Below are 27,047 nucleotides of genomic sequence, written 5' to 3'. Positions count from 1 at the left end.
CACACACACACACACACACACACACACACACACACACACACACACACACACACACACACACACACACACACACACACACACACACACACAGTGTGTGTACCCACCTGGACATTGATGCGAGGCTTGAGAACTTCGAACCTGTCGTCACCAAACCAAGCATACGAAGTCTCCTCCACAGTGCAGATAGCCACCAGCTTGATCATGGCGTGTTCTACCAGCTTGTGGTAGTACTGCTTATAGGTGACAGGTAGCGCCAGGGTCTTGTCTGATGGGTAGCGAGAGGTCACGCGCGGTGGGATGAGATAAGAGATTAGCACATGTTATAGCGAGGGAGTGATAAAACAAATTATGTTGGCAGTAACTCACAATCAACTAACTCGCACCGATGATCAGCGAACTCACTTTCCTTGGGTTGCAGGACGAAGGTGCCTTCGGCGCGAGCGATGTCGTGTGCCTTGGCGCCAGTGTAGTAGTGGCTGGCGGCTGTCATCACGATGGTGACTGTACGCTTCGCTTCGCTCGTGTTCTGCAAGATGGTCTCGCATTATCTTCTACGCATAAAAAGAATACTCACAACTATATATTCTGCAATATTCTTGTGATTTAAGAAGCCACCCGGGTCAGCTTCGAGGTGACTGCATCTGCGTGACCTCCCCGCTGACTCGTCTTACCAAAGCCTTGACGGTGATGGCGAAGTCGTCGCCGATGGGAACTCGCTCAACGTCTTGGATGCTGAACTCCACGTCCTCAATGGCCTCTGACGGGAATCTGAAGGCGTGGCGAGCGGCTCGAGTCCTGCAGAAAGTGCATAAACTATAGGATCTACACACATGTGAAGGTATTAAAGGCTTTACAGAATGGATATGATTACTAGATGGGGTACCCGTCGATGCCCGGGTCTCTGGCCTCTCTGTCCCTCCCTCTCTCTCTCTCTCTCTCTCTCTCTCTCTCTCTCTCTCTCTCTCTCTCTCCATTCAGTCTCCCCTCTCTCATCTCTCTTCTACTATCTCCCATCCTCTACCGTCTCCCCCTCTCCCCTCATTTTCTCTCCTCCCTCTCTCCCAATCACACCAATCCTTCCCCCCCTTTCTCATCTCCCCCTATTCTCTTCCTTCTTTCTCCTTCTCTTTCCTTCCCTCTCCCCCAATTCGAACGAATTGATGTTTATAATAAGTTACGAGTAAACCATGAAAATCTCGATATCTACAAACAACACACATTGGATTTGATTTCAGACTTCATGAAAATAACTGGGTAGGTTGAGAGAGGAATTACGATGCTGATATTTCGTAAATAATGACATTTTAGCGGACTCCAACTGGCCTATGACAGTCCCATACCCCACATGTTTCGTGTGTGAAAGTTGGGTGAGACTATCCCTAAATATCTGACATTCAACCCTCACATGAATACCCCCCCCCCCTATCCCCACTACCCCATGGCGGGGTATCTTGACCTATATTTAATTCATTCATTCATCCCCACGGCATCGCTCCTGTGCCAGGTAAGTCCACTACGGGCTCACCATAGCTCGTGCTACTTGGAACGTGTTCCGAGTAGCTGACTCTATTACAACAACATCCTTACCGTCTGGCAGCGACGGATTAGCGACGAGCGACTTACCGTCTGGCAGCGGAGTGAAGCGTGACTCTCTCCTCCCTGGACCCTTCCTGGGGCTTGTAGTCCACGGTACACTCCTCCTTGTCTTTCTCGTAGAACCTCCCGCTGTCTACTGGGCCGGGCTTCTTCGTCAGCACTTGGCGACCCACGCTACAACACAACAAGTTTGTTTACAGTGTGTGTGACACGTGTGTGTGTGTGTGTGTGTGTGTGTGTGTGTGTGTGTGTGTGTGTGTGTGTGTGTGTGTGTGTGTGTGTGTGTGTGTGTGTGTGTGTGTGTGTGTGTGTGTGTCTGTGTGCTGCTCTTGGTAAACATGCAACGCAAGCACATAGCTTTTAATGTTGAATATTAAACATTACGCGTACGTTATCTATAATTTTAATGTTATAACTTTTTTTTAACGTTGTTACAACTTTTTTAAAACGTTCTTACATCGTTGTATCAACGTAAAATACTGTAGTAAAATAAACTGTTAAAGTGTTGAATCAACATAAGTTGAAAAGTATATTGTTAAAACGTTGTACTAATGTAAGACTTAGTAAAGTACCTTGCTATCAACGTAAAATAAGTAAAATACGTTATTAGAATGTTTATCAACATAAAAATAGCAAAATAACGTTATTATGGAGTACATGTTGGGATATATCTAGTAAAAAAAAAGAGGCAGCAGAAGCCTTTGTGATGATACGCTGCTAGAGCATTCAACTCCATTTCTAGAAGAGCGAGAACTACTAGAGGCTCTACATACTGGGCTTTGTCGGCGAAGAGCTTCTTGAATCCATCTTGAGAGTCCTTATCCTCCTTCCAGCGCACCACATCGGCATTGACCTCGGCCAGGACGAAGGGCACATCGTACTTCAGCTCCATCTGGCCGCGGCGGACGGCTTCCAGAGACGCCGGCCCACACTGGTACATTCCTGTTCAAGTACGTTTATTGAGACATTCAAATTTTTATTGAGGAAAAGTATATACATAGATGAGGAGTTACAGATATAATGTTGGATTTATAGATAGAGCTAGTACATACAATACCTAAAGCCACTAATACGCATTTTCTGGCAATCAAATGCATTTCAAAGGGATAGAGTAGCTTAGGCTATTTCTATACCCTCCTTATATTCCTGTAACACCGTCCCTATCAAAGTACTCTTTGTGGAAATGAACAATTATGTGGAACACAATAAAAACACAAAGTTACTTTTTGTTGGACGTTGTGCGTTTGCTGGGTATAAAAAGATTGCAAAGTTTATCGTTACTTTACGGGCTATTCATGCCCGTGCCACCTCTTGGGTGGCTTAATCTTTATCAATCAATCTATCGTAACTAGCAGAAATACCAAGCAACCACTAGTAGTCAAATAGCTGTACTAGCTAATTGTTAAATCAACCTATTATCATGGTTAGATTGTAAAGCAGATTAGCACACAGTACTAGCGGCGATCTACTGTTGCACATTAGTTGCCAATTTTAGGTCAAGTAAAAAAAATTATCGTACATCAATTCTACTGTAAGGCCTTAACATTCATTTATAGTTATTTGGTTTTTGTAGCTTCATAATTATCGTAGACCTTCTACGTCATTATCGTACACTTGACACACCACTCTTGTAATAATCTTACTCATAACTAGCTTTATGTTAGTAATAATGGGTACTGTACTCACTGTACTCATCTCCTGTGGGTACTGTACTCACCGGTACTCGTCTCCTGTGGGAACTGTGCTCACCGTCACTCGTCTTCTGTGGGTACTGTACTCACCGTCACTCGTCTCCTGTGGGTGCTGTACTCACCGTCACTCGTCTCCTGTAGGTACTGTACTCACCATCACTCGTCTTCAGTGGGTACTGTACTCACCGCCACTCGTCTCCTGTGGGAACTGTACTCACCGTCACTCGTCTTTTGTGGAAACTGTACTCACCGTCACCCGTCTCCTGTGGGAACTGTACTCACCGTCACTCGTCTCCTGTGGGTACTGTACTCACCGTCACTCGTCTCCTGTGGGAACTGTACTCACCGTCACCCGTCTCCTGTGGGTACTGTACTCACCGTCACTCGTCTCCTGTGGGGTGGCGTCGATGGCCTGCCAGCCGCCATAGCCGTCAGGAAGGTCTGGACGGGCCATCCACACGTCATTCCAAACGTGGAAGTTCCAAATAGAGTCGTTCAAGCCACCCGGGTTGATAATATCCGACCGGTACCTGTGTGGGGGTCCGAGAGGTAAGACTATGACTGTATATATATATATATATATATATATATATATATATATATATATATATATATCTATCTATATATATATATATATATATATATATATATATATATATATATATATATATATATATATATATATATCTATCTATATATATATATATATATATATATATATATATATATATATATATATATATATATATATATATATATATATATATATATATATAGAAAGAAAGGTTTATTTTTTAAAACTTATTACAGTATACAGAAATTAGGGCATACATATATATATATATATATGCGAACAAGCCTGAATGGTCCCCAGGACAATATGCAACTGAAAACTCACACCCCAGAAGTGACTCGAGAATGAGGTGATTTGGTAAAATGCTATGCCCAAGATTACTATCCGAGTGCCGGCGGTGGGGTGGTTCAAATAGCCTCGGCTATCACCTCATTATGTCCGGTCGTGATGGTCAAGTGGATTAAGGCGTCTTGTACATACCAGTTGTGTTGCTCCTGGGAGTATGGGTTCGAGTCACTTCTGGGGTGTGAGTTTTCAGTTGCATATTGTCCTGGGGACCATTCAGGCTTGTTCGCATTTGTGTTCCTCACGTGTGCCCCAAAGAATGAGGTGATTTGGTAAAATGCTATGCCCAAGATTACTATCCGAGTGCCGGCGGTGGGGTGGTTCAAATAGCCTCGGCTATCACCTCATTATGTCCGGTCGTGATGGTCAAGTGGATTAAGGCGTCTTGTACATACCAGTTGCGTTGCTCCTGGGAGTATGGGTTCGAGTCACTTCTGGGGTGTGAGTTTTCAGTTGCATATTGTCCTGGGGACCATTCAGGCTTGTTCGCATTTGTGTTCCTCACGTGTGCCCCAAAGAATGAGGTGATTTGGTAAAATGCTATGCCCAAGATTACTATCCGAGTGCCGGCGGTGGGGTGGTTCAAATAGCCTCGGCTATCACCTCATTATGTCCGGTCGTGATGGTCAAGTGGATTAAGGCGTCTTGTACATACCAGTTGCGTTGCTCCTGGGAGTATGGGTTCGAGTCACTTCTGGGGTGTGAGTTTTCAGTTATATATATATATATATATATATATATATATATATATATATATATATATATATATATATATATATATATATATATATATATATATATATATATATATATATATATATATATATGTCGTACCTAGTAGCCAGAACGCACTTGTCAGCCTACTACGCAAGGCCCGATTTGCCTAATAACCCAAGTTTTCATGAATTAATTGTTTTTCGACTACCTAACCTACCTAACCTAACCTAACCTAACTTTTTCGGGTACTTAACCTAACCTAACCTATAAAGATAGGTTAGGTTAGGTAGGGTTGGTTAGGTTCGGTCATATATCTACGTTAATTTTAACTCCAATAAAAAAAAATTGACCTCATACATAATGAAATCGGTAGCTTTATCATTTCATAAGAAAACAATTTGAGAAAATATATTATTTCAGGAAAACTTGGCTTATTAGGCAAATCGGGCCTTGCATAGTAGGCTGACAAGTGCGTTCTGGCTACTAGGTACGACATATATATATATATATATATATATATATATATATATATATATATATATATATATATATATATATATATATATATATATATATATATGTCGTACCTAGCAGCCAGAACTCACTTTTTGGCCTACTATTCAAGGCCCGATTTGCCTAATAAGCCAAGTTTTCCTGAATTAATATTTTTTTTCTAATTTTTTTCTTATGAAATGATAAAGCTACCCATTTCATTATGTATGAGGTCAATTTTTTTTTATTGGAGTTAAAATTAACGTAGATATATGACCGAACCTAACCACCCCTACCTAACCTAACCTAACCTATCTTTATAGGTTAGGTTTGGTTAGGTAGCCGAAAAAGTTAGGTTAGGTTAGGTTAGGTAGGTTAGGTAGTCGAAAAACAATTAATTCATGAAAACTTGGCTTATTAGGCAAATTGGGCCTTGCATAGTAGGCTCAGAAGTGAGTTCTGGCTACTAGGTACGACATATATATATATATATATATATATATATATATATATATATATATATATATATATATATATATATATATATATATATATATATATGTAAGTGCTTATATAATTTAAACTTATATATAACTCCTATTTTTATAATTAAGGTACAAAGTTGATTATCATATATTCAATCGCCCTTAGCTTTCTCCAGCTTAATTATTTTTTAGACGTAATCACTTTCAGACTTACTTGATCTCATTGCCTTCGGTGTCAAAGTACTCGTCGATGGTGAGGGAGACGTTGGTGTCGTGGGCTGAGTTGAGGTTGGTCACCACTCGCGCAGGCAGGCCTAAGGCTCGGCACACTGTCATACACACACACACACACACGTCAACATGTTGTCAATCATTAGAGACAAGTGGAGGAACATCAGGATTTCAACACGCAAGGTTATCAGTCAATAGGGGTCGATTCCCGAAGCAGTTACGCAAGTACTTACGAAAGTGTACATCTTTCGTCGGTCTTTGAGGGCTTTGGTTACATTTATTATACGGTTTATAAGCATAAAAATTTGCCAATCAGCTGTTGTTATTGTTATAAACAGCCTCCTGGTGCTTCAGAGCCCATTTAACTGTTTAATAATTGTAAACAAAGCCGCAAAAGATTGAGAAAAGATGTACAGGTTCGTAAGTTCTTGCGTAACTGCTTTGTGAATCTGGCCCCAGGATTGAACAAGCATATCGGCAACCACTTACGAAACCCCTACATCTTTCCTCAATTATGATGGTTAAGTTTACTTTTATTCAACAGTTTACGAATTTCAAAACATCACAGCTCAAGACTATTGTTGTTATAGACAACCACGCGGTGCTTCAGAGCTCATAAACTCTTTTACTAAATCTCAACAAGCCGCCATAATTGAGGAAAGATATACAGGCTTCGTAAGTGGTTGCGTAAATGGTTGGTAAATCAGGTGGTTACCATGTGAATAGTCAGACCAACGGTGTGACACACACACAGCCAGACTATCCTTAGTCACCCCTATGCGGTCTGTCTAATTACTACAAGCTACCACAAGCTTCCTGGCAATACGTTAGTAATGAATAAATATGATATATTTACTCATTATAATGTTGGTGCTGAATGTACACCACGAAAAAAACCATAATTTTAATCTGAAAAAGTATCTTTTTATAAAGAAATTAGACAAAAAATAAAGACGCCAAATCAAGTCGACGATCCAAGCGTCGGTTAGGTTAGGTTAGGTCAACCTAACCTAACATATCATATTTATTCATTACTAACGTATTGCCAGGAAGCTTTGTGAAGCTTGTGGTAGCTTGTGGTAATTAGACGGACCATCCCTATGCATATAAACATTACAGCAATGCTCCGTAAGCAAATAAACATTATAATCATGGTCCCTAAGTACGTAAACATTACAACAATGGTCCCTAAATAAGTGGTATATGATAAAGGCACAATAAGTAAACATTACAAGAATGGTCCCTATATACGTATACATTACAACAATGGTCCCTAGGTACGTAAACATTATTATAATGCTCCCTTACCAGTGTTGACAACCCCGGCAAAGACCCAACACTGTCCATACTTGACGGGTTTGTTCTTGCGCACGTACTCCTCTAGGATCTTGATGGAACCCGTCCAACCACTGGGCGATGTTCCGTCGTCATAAGTCCCGTCCCACCTGCCCACAACTACGCCCTTGTCATCGTTGCTGTTTACCTGTTAAAAGGTAAACATCAAACACATTTATTGAACAATTCACAACAAAAAAATAACAACCCGTTCTCGCACTTTCTTATAGTCAATATTGACTTATTAAATACGTGTATATGTGACATACTAATTTATTGTGAATATTTTAGTTTACCTTGAAAAGCTTCATAGAAAACACCGACCTTACCTAACCTTCTTAGTATGTTAAGATAAACATCTTATTGCTTCATAATTACAATTATTACTTAACCTATACCTATAATAGGTTAAGTAATAATTGTAATTACGAAGCAATAAGATGCTTATCTTAACATACTAAGAAAGTTAGGTAAGGTCGGTGTTTTCTATGAAGCTTTTCAAGGTAAACTAAAATATTTACAATCAATTAGTATGTCACATATGCACTTATTTAATAAGTCAATATTGACTTAGAGGAAGTGCGAGAACGGGTTGCTCTTCATCGAGTGTCCCGAGTGGCCGACACGTTTACTTTGAAAAAATTAGAGTGCTCAGAGCAGGCTACTTTAATGGCCTGAATGAATATAGCACACACACACACACCACATCTAGGAGTTGATATCACACCAAACCTGTCTCCTGAAGCCCACATAAAGAGAATAACGTCTGCGGCATATGCGAGGCTGGCTAACATCAGAACAGCGTTCAGGAACCTGTGTAAGGAATCATTCAGAATCTTGTACACCACATATGTAAGACCAATCCTGGAGTATGCGGCCCCAGCATGGAGCCCGTACCTTGTCAAGCACAAGACGAAGCTGGAAAAAGTCCAAAGGTATGCCACTAGACTAGTCCCAGAACTAAGAAGCATGAGTTATGAGGAAAGGCTGCGGGAAATGCACCTTACGACACTGGAAGACAGAAGAGTAAGGGGAGACATGATCACAACCTACAAAATCCTCAGAGGAATCGACCGGGTAAACAAGGATAAACTATTCAACACTGGTGGGACACGAACAAGGGGACACAGGTGGAAACTGAGTACCCACATGAGCCACAGAGACGTTAGAAGGAACTTTTTCAGTGTCAGAGTAGTTAACGGATGGAATGCATTAGGCAGTGATGTGGTGGAGGCTGACTCCATACACAGTTTTAAATGTAGATATGATAGAGCCCAGTAGGCTCAGGAATCTGTACACCAGTTGATTGACAGTTGAGAGGCGGGACCAAACAGCCAAAGCTCAACCCCCGCAAGCACAAATAGGTGAGTACAAATAGGTGAGTACCACGCTGCTTGACTTATCACTTTGTTACCCCTTAATACACAGAGACAAACCCACAACAAGTACTCACTATTCTGGAGCAAAGGTTCACTAGTATAAGGTTAAAAAAATAAGATTCACTAGTACTCACTATCCTGGAGATGGCCCTGGAGACACGGATAGGGTCACCTCTGGCCTCGGGTCTCAGGCCCGACCTCTCCAGCAGCAGGACACAGGCGGGAAGAACCACGTCGTCGAACTGGCCGAAGACCCACAGCCGCCCCTTGGCTGTAGGGTAGCTTCCCTGCCAGATCTGGAGGAGATGGTGAGGTTAGTCTAAGTCTGGTGAAGTTGTTCCAAGTCTGGGGAAGTTATTTCAAGTCTGGTGAAGTTATTCCAAGTCTGGTGAAGTTGTTCCAAGTCTGGGGAAGTTGTTCCAAGTCCGGTGAAGTTGTTCCAAGTCTGGTGAAGTTATTCCAAGTTTGGTGAGGTTAGTCTAGGTCTGGTGAAGTTATTCCAAGTCTGGTGAAGTTATTCCAAGTTTGGTGAGGTTAGTCTAGGTCTGGTGAAGTTATTCCAAGTCTGGTGAGGTTAGTCTAAGTCTGGTGAAGTTATTCCAAGTCTGGTGAAGTTATTCCAAGTCTGGTGAAGTTATTCCAAGTCTGGTGAAGTTATTCCAAGTCTGGGGAAGTTATTCCAAGTCGGGTGAGGTTACTGGAGCCGACGTGAAGTGAGTCTGATGAAGTTTAGGTAATGGCTCTACTGATAGAGCTAAGAAGATGCCTCAACTGAGATTATATAGAGCTAAGAGGATGGAAATAGAGTCAAGATGATGAACCTACTGAGCCTAGAGGGTTAAGATGACGGACCTGCTGACAGCTAGGCTCCAGGGCGGCTATCTTGAGATGATTTCGAGGCTTAGTGTCCCCGCGGCCCGGTCCTCGACCAGGCCTCCACCCCCCAGGAAGCAGCCCGTAGCAGCTGTCTAACTCCCAGGTACCTCTTTTACTGCTAGATAACAGGGGGGGGGGGGGGCAGGGTGAAAGAAACATTTTGCCCATTTTTGCCTCCACCGGGGATCGAACCCGGAACCTCAGGACTACAAATCCGAAGCGCTGTCCACCCAGCTGTCAGGCGCCCTAAGGCTAAGATGATCCTATCACAGGTTATGGGAACCAGTACACGAAACAATAGATATTAAGTAACTATGAATATAGTTCACCTCATCCTGAGGCCGGGGACAGGAAGCCTGTTGGGCTTGTCGAGGATGCCCCCTTCCCTCCCTAGGCCAGCTACTACGTCCCCCCATCCCCCCCAGAGTGCAACCCACAACACTCGCTTAACTCCCGGGTACCCATTTACTACTAAGGGGGAACAGAAAGGAAACGTGCCTAAACGTTTACGGGGATCTAACCCGGGACCCCATGGTTCACAAATCCAGCACGAAGCCCACTGCGCTGCATGGAAAGGACAAAAAAAAAAAAACTTAAAAAATAAAACACCAGAATATAAAAAAAGATAAGTAATTTACTCTGTCAAGTACATCATCAACTTGGACATCTTTCCTAACTTCCCATGACATTACATGCCCCAACTTTGAAGCCAGATTCGACAAAGAACTCGAACGTCAGAATAATTTTTGTTTTAATTGCCAAAGGCAAGACGTGCAACAGGAGCTTGCAGGCGGGGGGGGGGGGGGGGGGGGGGGGTTGCATAAAGTGCCAGACCTCACACACTCTCTCTCTCTCTCTCTCTCTCTCTCTCTCTCTCTCTCTCTCTCTCTCTCTCTCTCTCTCTCTCTCTCTCTCTCTCTCTCTCTCTCTCCCTCCTCTCTCTCTCTCTCTCTCTCTCTCTCTCTCTCTCTCTCTCTCTCTCTCTCTCTCTCTCTCTCTCTCTCTCTCTCTCTCTCTCTCTCTCTCCCTCCTCTCTCTCTCTCTCTCTCTCTCTCTCTCTCTCTCTCTCTCTCTCTCTCTCTCTCTCTCTCTCTCTCTCTCTCTCTCTCTCTCTCTCTCTCTCTCTCTCCCAGTAGTCACTGTGAGGTAATTACTCTTAATGAGACATAGAGGTGACATTAAATTGTCTTAAGTGAGAAGAAGAGTAATTAGTTACCTTGCCAACATCAGCCAAGATATATTCCTCTAGCTTCTCCTTGTCTTCCATGTAAGTGCTGTCATCTGCCAAAAATCAGACAAAAATTAGTAGGGTAGTTGATCTTACGGGGGGATATTCATGCCCGTGCCACCTCTCGGGTGGCTTAAATGTTAATCAATCAATCAATCGGTAGTTGATGACTCAATAGTATTGGTGTTGATGACTGAACTGCATTGTTGGTGGTGACTAAATAACATGATAATTGATGATTACATACCATAGTAGATGATAACTGAACAGCCTGGTCCTTGATAACTAAATTGCATGTTAGTTGATGATTCAATAACATGTTAAATGATTTCTAAAGTTGGCTCCCATACCGTAAAAAACGCGACCTATATGTCGAGAAGACTCAATGACATCAATACTGTATTCTTTATATATATATATATATATATATATATATATATATATATATATATATATATATATATATATATATATATATATATATATATATATATATATATATATATATGCGTTTTTAACACATTTTTAACACAAAAGACAAACATTCTTGATAACAGTATAACGATACAAGTCCTTCCGTCGATCAACGTGACATAAGAATTGATTGATTCAACAGATTGACAGACAGCTTACTTTCGTTCCAAGGGTTGAAGAGGACGTAGAGCAGAGTGTCGAGGCGGAGGAGGTGTCTGTGGGAGGGGTCGGGGTCGTCCTTGGGTTTGACCTCCATCGCGCACGTCCATACTCCTACAGGAGCCTCAGACGACACTTGGATCTGTAGGACAGCCCAGGAGGTGTCAATCATAAGGATGACACAGATATGAAACGATACGAAACGCTATGCGTACTAGTGGCTTTAGGTATTGTATGTACTACCTGTATCTTTAAATCTAACGGAATGTTTGCACTGTAATGCTGCAACTATGTATGTACATTCCTAAATAAATTATTATTATTATTATTATTATTATTATTATTATTATTATTATACGCAGATTTACGAAGCAGTTACGCAAGCACTTACGAACCTGTACATCTTTTCTCTATCTTTGGCGGCTTTGTTTACAATTATTAAACAGTTAATGAGCTTCGAAGCACCAGGAGGCTGTTTATAATAATAACAAACAGTTGATTGGGAGGTTTTCGCTGTTTGTAAACGGTTAAATAATTGTAACCAAAGCCGTCAAAGATTGAGGAAAGATGTACACGTTCGTAAGTACTTGCATCACTGCTTCGTGAATCTGGCCCCCCGAAGGGAGGGAAAACATCAGAAGGAAGGAATTATATAAACATCATTCCCCATCAGCGATCATTCATATACGGAAAATCAAATCATTTAACCATATATATAAAGGCTTTCACACACACAGTTGGAACATCCATTCTATTACTATTGAAACGTTGAATCTTCCTTACCTGTAAGGTGGCCTTGGTTCCTGCCTGTTTTTCCAGACGGACGTCCCAGTTCTCATGGTGCTTGTCGAACAGCTTCTTCCCCGTCACCACAAGAACGACCAGAGTCCCCGCCTGGGCGTTGGGGCCAGCACCTGCAGACACGAGCAATAGATGGCGCTGGGAGCTGCTTCCCACAGGAGGATTTCACACAGGAGCTCAAGGCATTAATAGGGACAAGAGGGATTTTACGGCGAAACTGAGGGCAGCTTTAGGGTGGGAGGCATTTCACGGGATGTTGAAAGTTACATGAAGATAAAGATAAGTGTTGCCGGAAGCGCTGTGAATATTAGTGGCTCTAGGCCTAGTATATGCTACGATCTATCGACAAATCCAACATTGTGCTTGTAACTCATTTAACTAACTACATGTAACTCGTATGTACCTTTACATGAATACACTATTAGTATTATTATTATAACATTTGGGAAGGATATTCCTGTGACTGAGCAGCGTCACGGGAAAGGATGCTGTCTGGCGGCACTTTACAGCACTGGTGATAAATGATATATCTTCACACCTGCTCAACTACCCAACTAAAAAATATATATAAAAATAAAACATTCCTTTACGTCTTCATTGAGTCGATACGGCTACGTTCTCACCGCACAATGGGGGGAGGGATCCCGGGTTCGATTCACAGGCGGGATAAAAATGGTTAGGCATGTTTCCCTATATCTAATGGCCCCTGTTCACCCAGCAGTAAATAGGTATCTGATATAAATAGGTAAATTGCTTGTGGGTAGCAACCTCCAACATCCCGCTGTTCGTTGCGGCCTACGTCAGTAGTCTGACCTTCGGGGGCAGCGATGCTAGCCTAGCGTTTGCATTTACAAAGGCTTCATTCCCACGACAAATCGAATTAAATTGTGATTTGAGAATATTTTGATATATTTCAGGATATATTGACAACTGCGCGACGTCATGTTTCATTTTCTATCTCATAACAAGTTGGGTTAATATTCCTTACTGACAAGAGTGACATGAAAACTGTTATTACATAACGTGTAATATAGTACATTTCGTATTACAAAAATTTTGGTCAAATAATGCATTTTGTAAAATATATGTATAATACAGAGTAAAAAAAATGTATGTTGATAAAGATAGCATGGAAAGCCTATGTACATTGGCGTAGACACTTAAGAGAGCCTACTTCAGCCAGTCTTGGACTACGTTCGGGATTTAAATATACTTGTTGCTTGGTCTGAAGGCTATTGTGGGTATTATGTAATATGTAATTATGTAATAATATACTATTATTATGGTGACCCACTAACGCCTGCACTGCGGACTTACCGAAAGAGAAGTAGAGAGTAAGCTGGTGCTGCTTCTTAAGGTCGATATCTTGGTTGAACTCGACGACGATGGAGAAGGAGCCGCTCCTGCGGATGATGGGGGTGCCTTCCTTGATGCTCACCAGCTTGTACTTGTCACAGTGATGCTTCTCAGCGTTGAGCTGGGCCTGGAAGTCCACGGACACTATCTTCACCTGTTTGACGGCATCTGCGGGTCAAGAGGGGGTTGTATACTCGCTTTTCACTATCCACCATGTTAGGGATTTGCAGAAAAGACATGATCACTACTTACAAAATACTCAGAAAACCCAAATAAGGTCAATAACGGACATTGGAAGGACAAGAAGGAGGTAATGTTGATGGAAGCAAATTAACAAAATAACTTCAACTCTGTATACTTTTCTTTATTTCCTAAATGTCAAACTGTTTTGCTATTATGGAACATTACTTAGTAAACCCTGTAATGCTGCTGATATCTGTCGTGTATAATTGTATTAAAAATATTGTATTCCTACGGTTTATTCTGTGAAAAGTCCTGTCTGTTGTTCTATTGCAATTTCTGCTCTACCAATCACCATGTAATAATTGTGTTTTTATTTCTTTTTCTATACTTTAATTTTATATTGTTTTAAACTACACAAGTTTTAAGTTTATATTTTTTAAGTTTATGTTTTAAGTTTAAATTGATTTTAAGTTTAAATTTTTAAGTAAAATTAGTTTTTTAGTTTTAAGTATTTTTGTCCACATGAAAAATGCTTCGCGTAGGCTTCATTAGTAAGTATAACGCCTGCCCCGACCATTGTCAATTCGTCGTATGTTATAAATAAATAAATAAATGTTTATTTAGGTAAGGTACATACATACAAGAGATTTTACAAAGACTGATGGATTTATAGATAGAGCTAATACATACAATGCCTAAAGCCACTATTATGCAAAGCGTTTCGGGCAGTTCTTTGTACACACATTCTTGTGAGCAAAACTTATTATTATTGTCACTTAAACAAACGTTTCAAGTAAACGTAACAGTAATACAAACAAGCAAGAGATAACTACAAGGCAGAGAGAAGAGGGGCAGGAGGAAATTTTTTGAGGAAAGAATACCAGACAGAAGTAAAACAGAACCAGGTCAGTTCTATAAAGTCATTCGTAGGTACAGGACAAAATCTAGAGATTGAAAATGGGGGAAACAGATTCACAGAGAAGAAATTGACTTGAGAATGGTCCAGGACGGACCGAAACGTCGTCGTCCCTTCACCTTCTAGTGTGTGGTCTGGTCAACATTCTTCAGCCACGTTATTGTGACTCATCGCCTGCACACAGAGAAGGAAAGGAAATGCGTAATAACACTAAACGAACAGTTCCAAAGTGTGTATGAGATTTTCAGAGTACCAGACACAATACGAGTTTTAGTGCATAGAGGTGTTTCCAGACGAGGTGGTAAAAATACTCAGAGAGGTAGGTAGAAACAGCAGTTGACCTAGAAGGAGCTTCCCTTTGATTGCTGCGCATCTGAGCTCAGCATTCCACTCAACTGATTTTCCAGGCAACTTTATGTTCAGGGAATCTTAGCAGATAGGTAGATAAGATACCTATCTCTTAGTTTATATGGTAGAGCCACCGATTTGACAAAGAGATGGTTAAGTTGACTGTATTTATTTGGACTTAAAAAAAAAAGCTTCTGACAGAGTCCCACATAAGAGATTATTTTGGAAACTGGAACATACAGCTAATATGGATGAATTTCATCAAGGCAAATGGGGGAGGGGGGCCTTCGACAAGCCGCCGGGTTCCTGTCCTCGTCAAGGCCACTAGGGTTATTGGTGGCCTTCAGGCAAAAAGAAAAAAATCAAACATAAAAAAAAGACAGCGGTTATCAGAGGGAAAGTGTGAGACTGGAGGAATGTTACTTGAGATTTGTTAAATGTTACATGTTAATATTTTTTAAATGTTAAATGTTACAATTTCAATTTCAATTGGCAGAGTTCAATTCCAGCACCAGTAATAATCACTGTCTATATGAACAACCTACCACAAGGAATACAGATTTATATGAACATATTTGCTAATGATGCCAAGCTACTAGAGAAGACAAGAAACTTAGATGATTATCATGCCCTTCAAGAAGACCTGGACAAAATAAGTGTATGGGAGTACCACTTGGCAGCTGAAATTCAATGTGAATAAATGCCACTATAAGGAATCTGGAATAGGAGAAACAAGTCACACATAACCTACAAATTATGTGAAAATGCTATAAAGAACAAATCCACAAGGGCCGTGACGAGGATTCGAACCTGCATCCAAGAGCATCCCAGACGCTGCCTTAATCGACTGAGCTATGACATGGTCAAAAAAAGAGTTGAAACCGAAGTTCTACTGAAGTTACTGGATCCTGCAGCCTCTCTGAGACACAAATCAGGGTTTTACACAACTTCCCCCATGCACTCGAGCTATGTCAATAGGCTGTTCTCCCTCTTCGCCCTTACATCATTACGCATCACGCATTTAATACATCACGTTACTGTTATTTCTGTGTGCAATGCTTTAAAGAACTTTGATATCAAAAGATCTAGGCGTGGTTCTGAATAGTAAACTGTCGCCAGATGACCACATCAAGAACATTGTATGAGGAGTCTCTGTTAGGCTTTCTAACTTTAGAATAGCTTTTAAATACATCGACATATAAATATGAAATAAATTGGTCACGACTTTAGTGGGGCTAAAATTGGAATATACAGAAGTTGTATGGTGGCCATATCTCAACAATCACACCAATGAACTGGAAAAGATGCAACTAAAATTTGCAACTAAATGACTTTCGAGACAGAAAGCAAGACTAACGAAGGGAGGCTAAAGGTATTAAATATGGGCAAGTTGGAAGAAAGATGCAAAAAAGAAGTGATATGATCACTACATACAAAATAGTCAAAGAAATCGACAAATTTAACAGAGGAATTCTTGAAACATGCATTTACAAGAATTAGAGGCCATAGATTCAAGCTAAAAAAAAATATTTTATTATTTCATTAACACATTTAGATACATCTGCATTTGTGCAGCTAACCTAGAGTATATGAAGGGGAGTACAGCGTGTCAAAAATCTAGCTACGTGACGATAAAAATCCTCATCACACAGGATGGTGTGTGTGTGTGCGCTCACGCGCGTGCGTAAGCCAGATATTTAGTGTGATACAGGTGTTGAACATTGAGGGCGGAGGTTGCAGGGGCTTCCCGTAGTGATTATGTTGCCGGATGCTGGAGGTGTCCCCTGAGGCATCACCACCCTACACCTCTCACATTCCACCTTCTTATTTCATCTAATTGATTATACTAAGCCCTATGCTCTTCAATATACTTATGCACAAATTTATCCATGACATACCTGTACAGTCTACTGAAACTGTTATATGTTATGCTGATGATATGATGATATTTATATTATGGCACACAGTAAACCAAGGCTACAAGTGTTACTTAATGCATTCTCCAAGTAGTAGAATGTGGCCTCATAATCTCTGTTGGTAAAACAAGGGTTCTTGTTCCCCATTCTTTTCATGTTAACTATACTATTAATTGAGTGCCCGTGGAGACTTGTGAGTCTTATAAATATCTTGGAGTCGAGGTTAATGATACAAATCTCATCAGCAACCTGGGCAAAAAATTTGTTGAGCGTCTTAAACCTCTCAAAACTCTTGTGGGCAAAGGATTTGGCATTAACATTAAATATGCTCGTAGTTTTTATATTGCCTTTATACGATCTGTTGTTGATTATTATGCCTTGCATCTTCTTAATTTTTCTCCTAAACAATTACAAGGCCTAGATGTAGTACAGAATGATGCCATGCGCATCATCCTGGGTTGTCCTAGAACTGTCAGAATTGTAAATTTGAGAAAGCAACTAAAATTACCTTCCATTTGCGAAAGAATAGTTCTACTTAGTACTATGTTTTGCGCCAAAATTTTGAAAAATAATGATCCCCCCCAGCTTTATTCAAATTAAATTGAGACCCATTCTAAACAATTCTGACTGTTCCTTCAATCCGCTGCAAAAAGCTCCTTACAGTGTATGGCTCAGTTGGGTTGTGCCTGTTATAGGATTATAGGTTGTGTCTATAATCTTCTGAAACTGAATGTGTCTCTTAATCCTGATAAAACTGTTCACTATATTTCCCCTTGGTAAGATGTGCAGGTCTCTTTACATTATACCCCCATCAGTGTAAAACAAATGTAAAACACTGAAATTTTGAGATGTATAAAATTAGAAGCTATTGACAGTCATCTTCAAATTCTCAAACCGACTGAATCCTATGCCTTTACTGATGGCTCTGTGCAGTTAGGCACTGGTAGAACAGGTTGTGCATGTGCAGTATATAAAAGGAATGAAATGATCATGTCTAGTACACAGAGATTGAACAACTGGGCAAGCACGACACAGACCGAGCTATTGGGCATTTATCTAGCCATTGAATACCTTAAGCTCAATGGTGGTGGAGTGATATTCTGTGACTCTAAAAGTGCTCTGCAGTCCTTAAATAACCCATCACAATGTATGTCTGAAGTAGCTTGTAATATTAAATGGAATGGAATTTTTGCCAATGATAATAACTCTTGTATAAAATTTGTGTGGATCCCATCCCATGTTGGAGTTTGGAAAACATGACTTTGTAGATCGATTGGCCAATGAGGCTTGCAGGAAAGAAAACATTGATTATGACTTTGGACTATCTAATGTAGTTATTAGAAACATACAAATTAAAGAAATTAATTCAGATTTAGAAGAACTAAGAAATGCCCAGAGACCTGAAAGCTGCAGTATTAAAAGTTATGACAAGTTTTGTAATAATAGGTGTATTATGACATGTTTGTATGGTCAGCACAGTAACCGGACCAGGCAATGTGATGTAGTCATTGTGGTAGTTCGCCTTGGCTATAGACACATCTGGCAGGTTAGTGAGGCTGAGCCACTACCAGAATACTCAGATTGCAAACTCTGTGATAAACCTCACTCAGGTTTATCACTCAGAACAATATAGTGTTCTAGTGAGTGCACTTTAGTGCACTCACTAGAACACTATATTGTTGAATGTGAAACCGTAAAGGACTTTTAAGACCTCCTGGCCTCTTGTACCACCAACTGTGTAACTATTTCATTGACTCAGGTGTTCTGGATGACATCCTAACAATTTATCCAAAATTTGCTTGTCCATTTTAAAGAATGAAGAACAATTTTGATCTATATTACTTCTAAGCTGCATCACTTATGAACCCATCCCTGCCCTTGTGTGGCAGTGCACAATAGAAAGTTGTCTTCACATTTCCATACATTAAAACATTGATTGTAACCATGATATATATGTGCTTCCGCCTACAGTTTAGACCTATTGTCTTGTGTATGACCCTCTGTCCTGCGTGACAGTGAATACCAGCATTATCCTTACTTTAATAAGACTTAATCGAAATCCTCACATTAGGCAAAATTGCAATTAATTTTGTCAGTATAGATGTTAATAATAAAATAATTATTTCATCTCTGGTTGGGCAACATTCTTTCCCTAAGTCCCATCCCAAATTCCTATCCTGACCCCTTCCCAGGGCTATGTAGTCGTAATGGCTTGGCGCTTTCCCCCTGATAGTTTCCTCCCTTCCCTTCCCACCCTGCTATGCTCACCCCTTTTTTTTATTCATTTACCCCTCTTCTACTCCATATTTCCATATTATTAGTGTCTCTGTTTAGATTATATTATTTAATATAAATATAAAATATTATTTTCCTAGGGTTGTTCTAATATACTTTTGGAGAAAGCAGACTGTATTTACAGTTAAAAACTCTTGCCTCAGTATTTCTAATATTTGCATGCTTATTTGTCCAGTTAATTTAGTTAAATTTAAATCACCTATTATGCCTACTTTCTATTTTGTCCAGGTTTGTTGGCTTATCTATAACGCCTATTATTAGCCTATCGTTATCTTCATTCAGTTAAATCCTAACTGCCTCTGAATATGCCTCTTGATTTAATTTCATGCTGACACTATGTTAATTATACTCTGACAAACATGGGACCAGATTCACGAAGCAGTTACGCAAACACTTACGAATCTGTCCATCTTTTCTCAATCTTTGGCGGCATTGTTTACAATTATTAAACAGTTAATGAGCTCCGAAGCACCAGGAGGCTGTTTATAACAACTACCATAGTTGATTGGGAAGTTTTCATGCTTGTAAACTGTTTAGTAAATATAACCAAAGCCGTGAAAGATTGAGGAAAGATGTACACGTTCGTAAGTGTTTGCGTAACTGCTTCGTGAATCTGGACCATGGCTACTCCCCCACCTTTTCTAATTTATCTATTAGTGTGAAGCAATCGTTACCCCTTATTTAATATTCTGCTAATAGTTCCCTGCTTTCAGAATTCATACAATTTTTGTGATTACAATATCATGTACTTTTTATGTGCATTTAAGTCTTCTATTTTATTTCAGATAGATATGATATTTGTGTAGTACATCATTTAGCTCTTTTGTAAATGATTACATCTAATAAATCCTTAATGTTTTCATATTTTCACCCCATTATTTATCTACAATCCTAGCTCGGTTAATTGGTTATAACTTTTCCCAACCTAGCACTTACCAAGACCACTTTATGTAGCAGCTTAAACTTCTAATATATTGAAAAAAACTCCATTGACCCTGATCATGCTTCCAATTCTGCTTTATACAAATATACTCCATCTCTAGTACGTCAAATTTACTATAGACTATGCCCGAGTTAGTACATTATATTTGCAATACTCCCATCCAGCAGGTGATACCATTTGCTCAAATAAACATTCATTCCAAATTCCTTTTCTAGCTAACATGTCACCTATATATCACTCAATTGTTGTCCAAAATTTGACTAACGATGCTTCATTCGAACATTTCCCTATGTCATTAACAACAGTGTCAAGAAAAATTATGTAATTTATTCTATAACTCAACAATCGTATTTCCAAACCAGTATTTACCCAGATCTTTCTTGAATATAAACTTCTTCAAATTATATCCAATGCTTCGAGTTCCATTCTGTGTGAATGTCTAAAACCCCCACTCATGCTCTCCCACCCCCTCTCCCCACTTTCGCTGCACCTGTTCACCCATACACACTCCAAGCTTGGCTCCTTTGTTGATCTTCTTAATTGTACTGACTTCGTCCTTACCCACTATCTCCTCTCTCTCTCTCTCTCTCTACTACTCTGGAAGAACACCCGAGTTTTCATGTTCAAATGCAACATGAACAGGTTTCTTCACTTTGTGGTTAGTCCTCTACTGGTTATATATATATATATATATATATATATATATATATATATATATATATATATATATATATATATATATATATATATATATATATATATATATATATATATATATATATATATATATATATACAATACCTGGATGAGTCTCCTTACTCCTCGCCTCCGGATAATCACCTTCCCAAACACAACAGCAAATGCTTCCTCTCTCTCGAAAACCTAATTATTCTACTCCTTCCAAAACTTTAAAGAGATCAAATAAGGTCGGAGACAACTCTCCATTGTTAACTGGGAACAGTCGACAAATGTTCAAAGGTGACATGAGTTGATCCTGGACCAATCCTGTATAAATCGAATATCCAATCATGGATCAGCTTTCAGAATAGTGTGTAAAACAGTGTCCAATCATGGATCACATTCCAACGCACTAAGTGACTTACTTGTTTCACTGGTCTCAGCATGGGTAGCCTCGATCTCGTCCTCTAGAATCTTTTCATCCCTGCGATTCTCCTCAAATTCTCTTCGAAACCGGTCAGCGAGGTTATCTAAGAAGTTCTCTATACGGGTTAAGGTAGACATGTCTGAAACTAAAAAGAGATAGTTAGTTATCTGAAGTAAGAGCATAAGCCACGAAATTACGGGCATAAGACCACCAAACTGCCCTCCAGCCCAAGCTATAAAGTAAAATACTGACTTGGATTTTTGTTTATTATTATTATTTTCTACCACAGACGTGGCCACACATTTACAATGCTAACTAACATATATACATTTTCTTCTGTCCTCCATGGACAGGGTAAAAGATTTGTAATACAGTTCAGAGATTTATTGAACAACCACAGAAGGTGATCGTAGTGCTTTTAAAATATTAGGCTAAGCTACATACGTAAATACATAGATACACAGATTTATGAATGCTTTTAATGAGAGACTTGTACAGCAGAAAATCAACTGACAGGATGAATATTAAATACAGTATAAGCGAATTTTCTTATATATGAAACAATATTATCTATTACGGGTTTAGACAAGGTCTCTTTTTTTACGATATTTTACGAATATTTGATTCCCCAAATCAAAGCAAACGAAGCACGTTTCAAGTCATAGTTTCGAACATGGTCAAGTGGGCTATAAGCATCCCGCTGTTTGTGCATCTCGTCTTCGCATACAAAGCTCCAAGCTTGTTAATCCAATCCCCAAACCCTTTGTTTATGAATTAAAAGCGGTTTACACACACAACTCAACTGATGACGTCCGAACACTTCTGGAACAAGTGCTTCGCTGACGACATTTGTTCGGACCACAACGCTGTAAATGCTTCACCCACGTACTACAAATACAAATAATCGGCAACAGAACCTAAACACCTAACCTAACCAGTGCCTAAATATGCACAATATGCTAATATATATTAATAGTAATTTATATTTGAGAAAATTCTGTTTTGAATGAACAGCATGTTAAAACTGAAGAATGCGTCTTTGGGGTCGACCGCTGGATGGAATGGACTTGGTTTTAGGACGGGTTGCTAGAAATGCTTCACCCACGTACTTCAAATACAAATAATTGCCAACAGAACCTAAACGCCTAACCAAACCTACACCTAAATATGCACAACAGTAATACTACTAATTGATGAAAGCATTTCTTGAGATCGGCCGCTAGATAGAATGAACATCTGAGGAATGAACACCCCGCCTGAGGGCGAGTTGCTATGAGTCAAATGCTGACTTAGAACACAAAAAGCGTGGAATTTTTGCCGGAAATGACGCCATGAAGTGTGGGAATTACTGCTCTGAACTGATGCATAAAATTGAGAATCTGAACGTTTTGAGAACTAAATGGCAGCATTACGAGGCTATATTGTATATGTTGTCATGAAGAAATATTCAGTACAGCTGGTTAGAGTAAATCCTTAAAATGTTCCCGGAAAAAAGAATGCGTAAAACTTATTATTTCAAGAGGCTATAGCTCTCAAGAGATGCATTTTATTATATATATATATATATATATATATATATATATATATATATATATATATATATATATATATATATATATATATATATATATATATATATATATATATATATGTCAAGTATTAGGCTAAGATATAAGTTTAACATGATACTAAAGTCAACAGTATTTTTTTTTAGATTAATACAAATTCTGACAATTTTCTGCCTGTCTTAAGATTTAGGAAATGAAGGCTTGTCCAAATTTCAGACGCGCAGCATCTATTACTAATAATTATTTTTCCAAATTAAATCTTTTTAACTGACCAATTAGATACAAGGAACACGGCCTAAGTAGGCCTACTAAGTGAGTCACCTGGTTACAAGCCATCACACGATACTGCAAAACTTTGTAGAAAAGTTTCCAATCCACTATGCACTCAAAATGAAATAATATTTGAACATGATTTACATTGTTTCAACAATGTCTGAATATAATGAACTAATGAATCTCATTTACTGAATGTCGCCAAGTAGTTAGGAAAAGGTATTTTGTTCTTAACTTGTAATTCTTGTAAATTATGGATTACTCAACACGTAATCCTTAAATCTACAAAATATCTTTTGGTTTATACCGAAACAGTAATCTTGAACCTACAAAATGCGAGTAAAGTGAATAAGAAAAACATTGATTGTAACACCAAAGAATCTTAAATTTTAATGTAAAAACATAAGCATCTCTCCTGTTTCTGCTGGAATTCTGTTTCTTTTTTATGAGTATAATATTTGACTGTTAATGATCGTAATTTAATTTTTTTTTTAATTATTACCAGAGACGAAAACAATTAATTTTGTTAATAAATATTAAAGAATAGTTTTAAGACTGATATCATTATATATTTGTATTGATTCCGATTACTGAAAAATTCTCGCTTCTCAATAGCGATTAATCGTCCCATCACATGTCGTTACCTACAGACATAAGATAGTTTGGCTGGGTGTCGAGCCTAAGGTCTAGCAACGCAGGACGGTTATCAAGTCCACCACAATAGATTACTGACCAACCACCAAGTTTACTTTAATCCAGGACTAAGGTTTAGGTTCAACTACTCGGAACAAAAAGTTCCAAGTAGCACGTGCTATGGTGAACCCGTAACTTACCTGGCACAGGGAGCGGGGCTGTAACTCTGTCACTAAGAGTTACTAAGGACTAAGGTAAACTCTGAATGTATATACACAGAGAAACGTGATACACAGACAATAGAATACGTACAGCAGACGGGGTTATACTCACCAGAGAGCAGCCAAGACACCAGACTGAAGCTCGGACACACACTGGCGCACCTGCTCGCCGGAAGTTAATATATATATACCGAGCCATATATGGCCAGATAAACGTAATTCCCTACGCAAGCCGGTCGCCAATTGCTGCTTATTGTTGTGTTCAAACTACCTAACTTAACTCATCCTGACGTTATCTAGCCTCGGCAAAGATATCTTAACGATACATGCATTTATAATCTACAATCTATCGCCGATTTGACCTTAGCCTCGCCTGTCGTAATTGCAGATTTAACCATCTGGTTAAATTTCCACTATTTAATCTGGTTTAAAATTCCACTATTAAAAGGTTATTTTATTTATGAACAACTTTTTATCATGTAAAATATATATATATATTTACGTGATACTATCTTTCTGTATTCACTCCAGAAGGGACCATTCGGTTCGCTGATATATTAAAGTTCATCTTCACAAGCGGATGTTCTAATATTCTCTAATACAGTGGAGAACTGATAACTTACCGGTGAGTAAAATGCAGTCATTTATTAATTATATTTTGTATTAGTTTTTATCGTATGTCTGATCTGATATCCATGAATTTTACATACGGTCAGTGCAGGTATTTTTCCACTAACGATAATGTTCAGTTATGACAACTTTCTGATTTATTACTGTCACTGAATGACCATAACGACTGTACTCTGTGACCTTCAACTGACAGTGGGGAAATACTTGGGGCTCCAAGCGACAGAAAACTGTAGGTAAAAATATAAACACAACTAATCAAAAACACTTTCACAGCCTACAGTTGACTTTAGTCACAATCATTTAAAAAATTCACTCATAACGAAGCCTCTCTATTCTCGGATTGTGAGTATATATATTTCCGAGTTTGCCATGTATGGATGGTAATGGAGGGCAGATATCTGGCGTGATTGGCCTATCCTGCCAAAATGAACACCTCGCAGCTATTTTTTTTCAGTTTGCGAATGATACAGTAAACTTTCCAAACTTGAGCATATAAATCAATAACTGATTTGATAACAGTAATGTTTTATTTTGTCTTCTGTTCCAGTAATATATATATATATATATATATATATATATATATATATATATATATATATATATATATATATATATATATATATATATATATATATATATACAAATGAATAGGGGTGGAAGGAGAAGAAAATATCAAAGTGTTCAGTGAGGATCCACAAGGTCTTCTCTGAGTACTCTTTATTTTCTTCTCCGAGGCTATATATATATATATATATATATATATATATATATATATATATATATATATATATATATATATATATCTATATATATGCGAACAAGCCTGAATGGTCCCCAGGCATACATGCAACTGAAAACTCACACCCCAGAAGTGACTCGAACCCATACTGTCAGGAGCACTTTGCAACTGGCGTACAGGGCACCTAATCCTTAAGTGCGAATCTTAGCTCAAGTGCTAATCAACGAACATGATTAGGTGCCCTGTACGCCAGTTGCAAAGTGCTCCTGACAGTATGGGTTCCTGTCACTTCTGGGGTGTGAGTTTTCATTTACATATATATATATATATATATATATATATATATATATATATATATATATATATATATATATATATATATATATATATTTAAACCTAAAAGGGGTACCACCTCTGGTGCAAGTGTAGGGACCCATAGCCTCGGCGAAGAAAATAAAGAGTACTCAGAGAAGACCTTGCGGATCCTCACTGAACACTGATATTTTCTTCTCCTACCACCCCTATTCTTTTGGAATGTGTCTATATATATATATCTAACTTTATTTGAAAATTTTATTACACAAAAAGGGTTGCAACATTGGTTACATGCAGGGTACAAGGCTACTTGTCACAAGTTGTACAGCTCCTTCAGCTCCTCAGATGGCGGGCAGGAACCATGGATGCAGTGAGCATTTCTTCTCTAGATCGCCACACTAAGGCGCTGAAAGAAAAAAAACTGGCAGCTCTAGGGTCTCTAGTAGTTTCAATTAGCTTGGATCCCAGCTGCTTCAAAAAACTAGCAGCACTTTTACCCCATGCACCAAGTGTCTCTGAGGCAATGGGGACAAAATTGTAGTGGTGCTCAAGGTCTCTTTATTTATGTGACTTGGCTGCTTGCCGGTGATTGGCAGCACTTCCTGCTTGTGTAGCACTGAAGTCAACATAGGTGTTGGCTAAAGTTGAAACGCAAGTGTAGTCCCACACCAACTGTCTACCATTCTTCCAGGGGTTCACCGTGATTCCGTCTGAGCGACCGACAGGCTCATCAGAGTTGCGGGACATTAGGTAACGGGGCTCTCTCTCTGCTGGACAACCGGCTGTGATAAGGCTTCTCTTAATAATGTCGTTAACCTCGCCGTGTCTTGCATGCCATCCTCCTGTCCTTTGGCAGAGAAGGCCATGCCGTCCGTACCTGTCGGCCTCTGCCTCGCGCAAATACACATGTATTCGGTGTGGATTGGGGCAGCGAGGCGGAGAGCCACGGCAATTCGGATGGCCTGCGGTGTGAGACTGGTGCCGGTTGCTGACATTGGGGTTGCCAATAGGAAGTCACCTGCATGGGGAGCTGCTACAGCTCTAAGTCGGGCAGTGTCATGTGGTGTCGCAGCTTCTAGCAAAGTCGCCACATCTTGGTCGGCAATGGGGCGACCCCAGCTGGATTGCTTATGGGCTTCAGAAGGCGGTGGTTGGGGTGCTGGTCCTGCGAGAGAGATCCAGTTGGTTGTGCAGTCTGTGAAGCTGGGATCATGTATCCCTGC

The 27,047-nt window shown here is 39.4% G+C and overlaps 1 protein-coding gene across 2 annotated transcripts in view; it reads right to left on the bottom strand.

The window, feature by feature from the left end:
• The window catches only part of LOC123758234 (hemocyte protein-glutamine gamma-glutamyltransferase), a 30,241-nt gene extending 5,823 nt beyond the window's left edge, over positions 1–24,418 (bottom strand). The window contains exons 1-15 of one of the 2 annotated variants that reach the window (XM_045742359.2): positions 24,253–24,418; positions 21,444–21,590; positions 13,701–13,907; positions 12,366–12,496; positions 11,583–11,724; positions 10,938–11,002; positions 8,980–9,141; positions 7,440–7,614; positions 6,115–6,229; positions 3,666–3,817; positions 2,370–2,538; positions 1,624–1,770; positions 672–795; positions 403–526; positions 105–265 (exon numbers count right to left, since the gene is read on the bottom strand). In XM_045742359.2, coding sequence (XP_045598315.1) covers positions 105–265; positions 403–526; positions 672–795; positions 1,624–1,770; positions 2,370–2,538; positions 3,666–3,817; positions 6,115–6,229; positions 7,440–7,614; positions 8,980–9,141; positions 10,938–11,002; positions 11,583–11,724; positions 12,366–12,496; positions 13,701–13,907; positions 21,444–21,582 — 2,013 coding nt within the window. In that variant the 5' untranslated portion in view covers positions 21,583–21,590; positions 24,253–24,418. Of the gene's footprint in view, positions 1–104; positions 266–402; positions 527–671; positions 796–1,623; positions 1,771–2,369; positions 2,539–3,665; positions 3,818–6,114; positions 6,230–7,439; positions 7,615–8,979; positions 9,142–10,937; positions 11,003–11,582; positions 11,725–12,365; positions 12,497–13,700; positions 13,908–21,443; positions 21,591–24,231 lie in introns of both variants that reach the window. The other variant, XM_069322573.1, reaches the window with a different exon arrangement.
• Positions 24,419–27,047: the final 2,629 nt, after the last annotated feature.

Source organism: Procambarus clarkii, chromosome 11 (assembly GCF_040958095.1).
Source record: "Procambarus clarkii isolate CNS0578487 chromosome 11, FALCON_Pclarkii_2.0, whole genome shotgun sequence".
Classification (NCBI taxonomy): Eukaryota; Metazoa; Arthropoda; class Malacostraca; order Decapoda; family Cambaridae; genus Procambarus; species Procambarus clarkii.
Note: the sequence above shows the minus strand (reverse complement) of the source record. Positions and strands in the feature narration are given on the sequence as shown.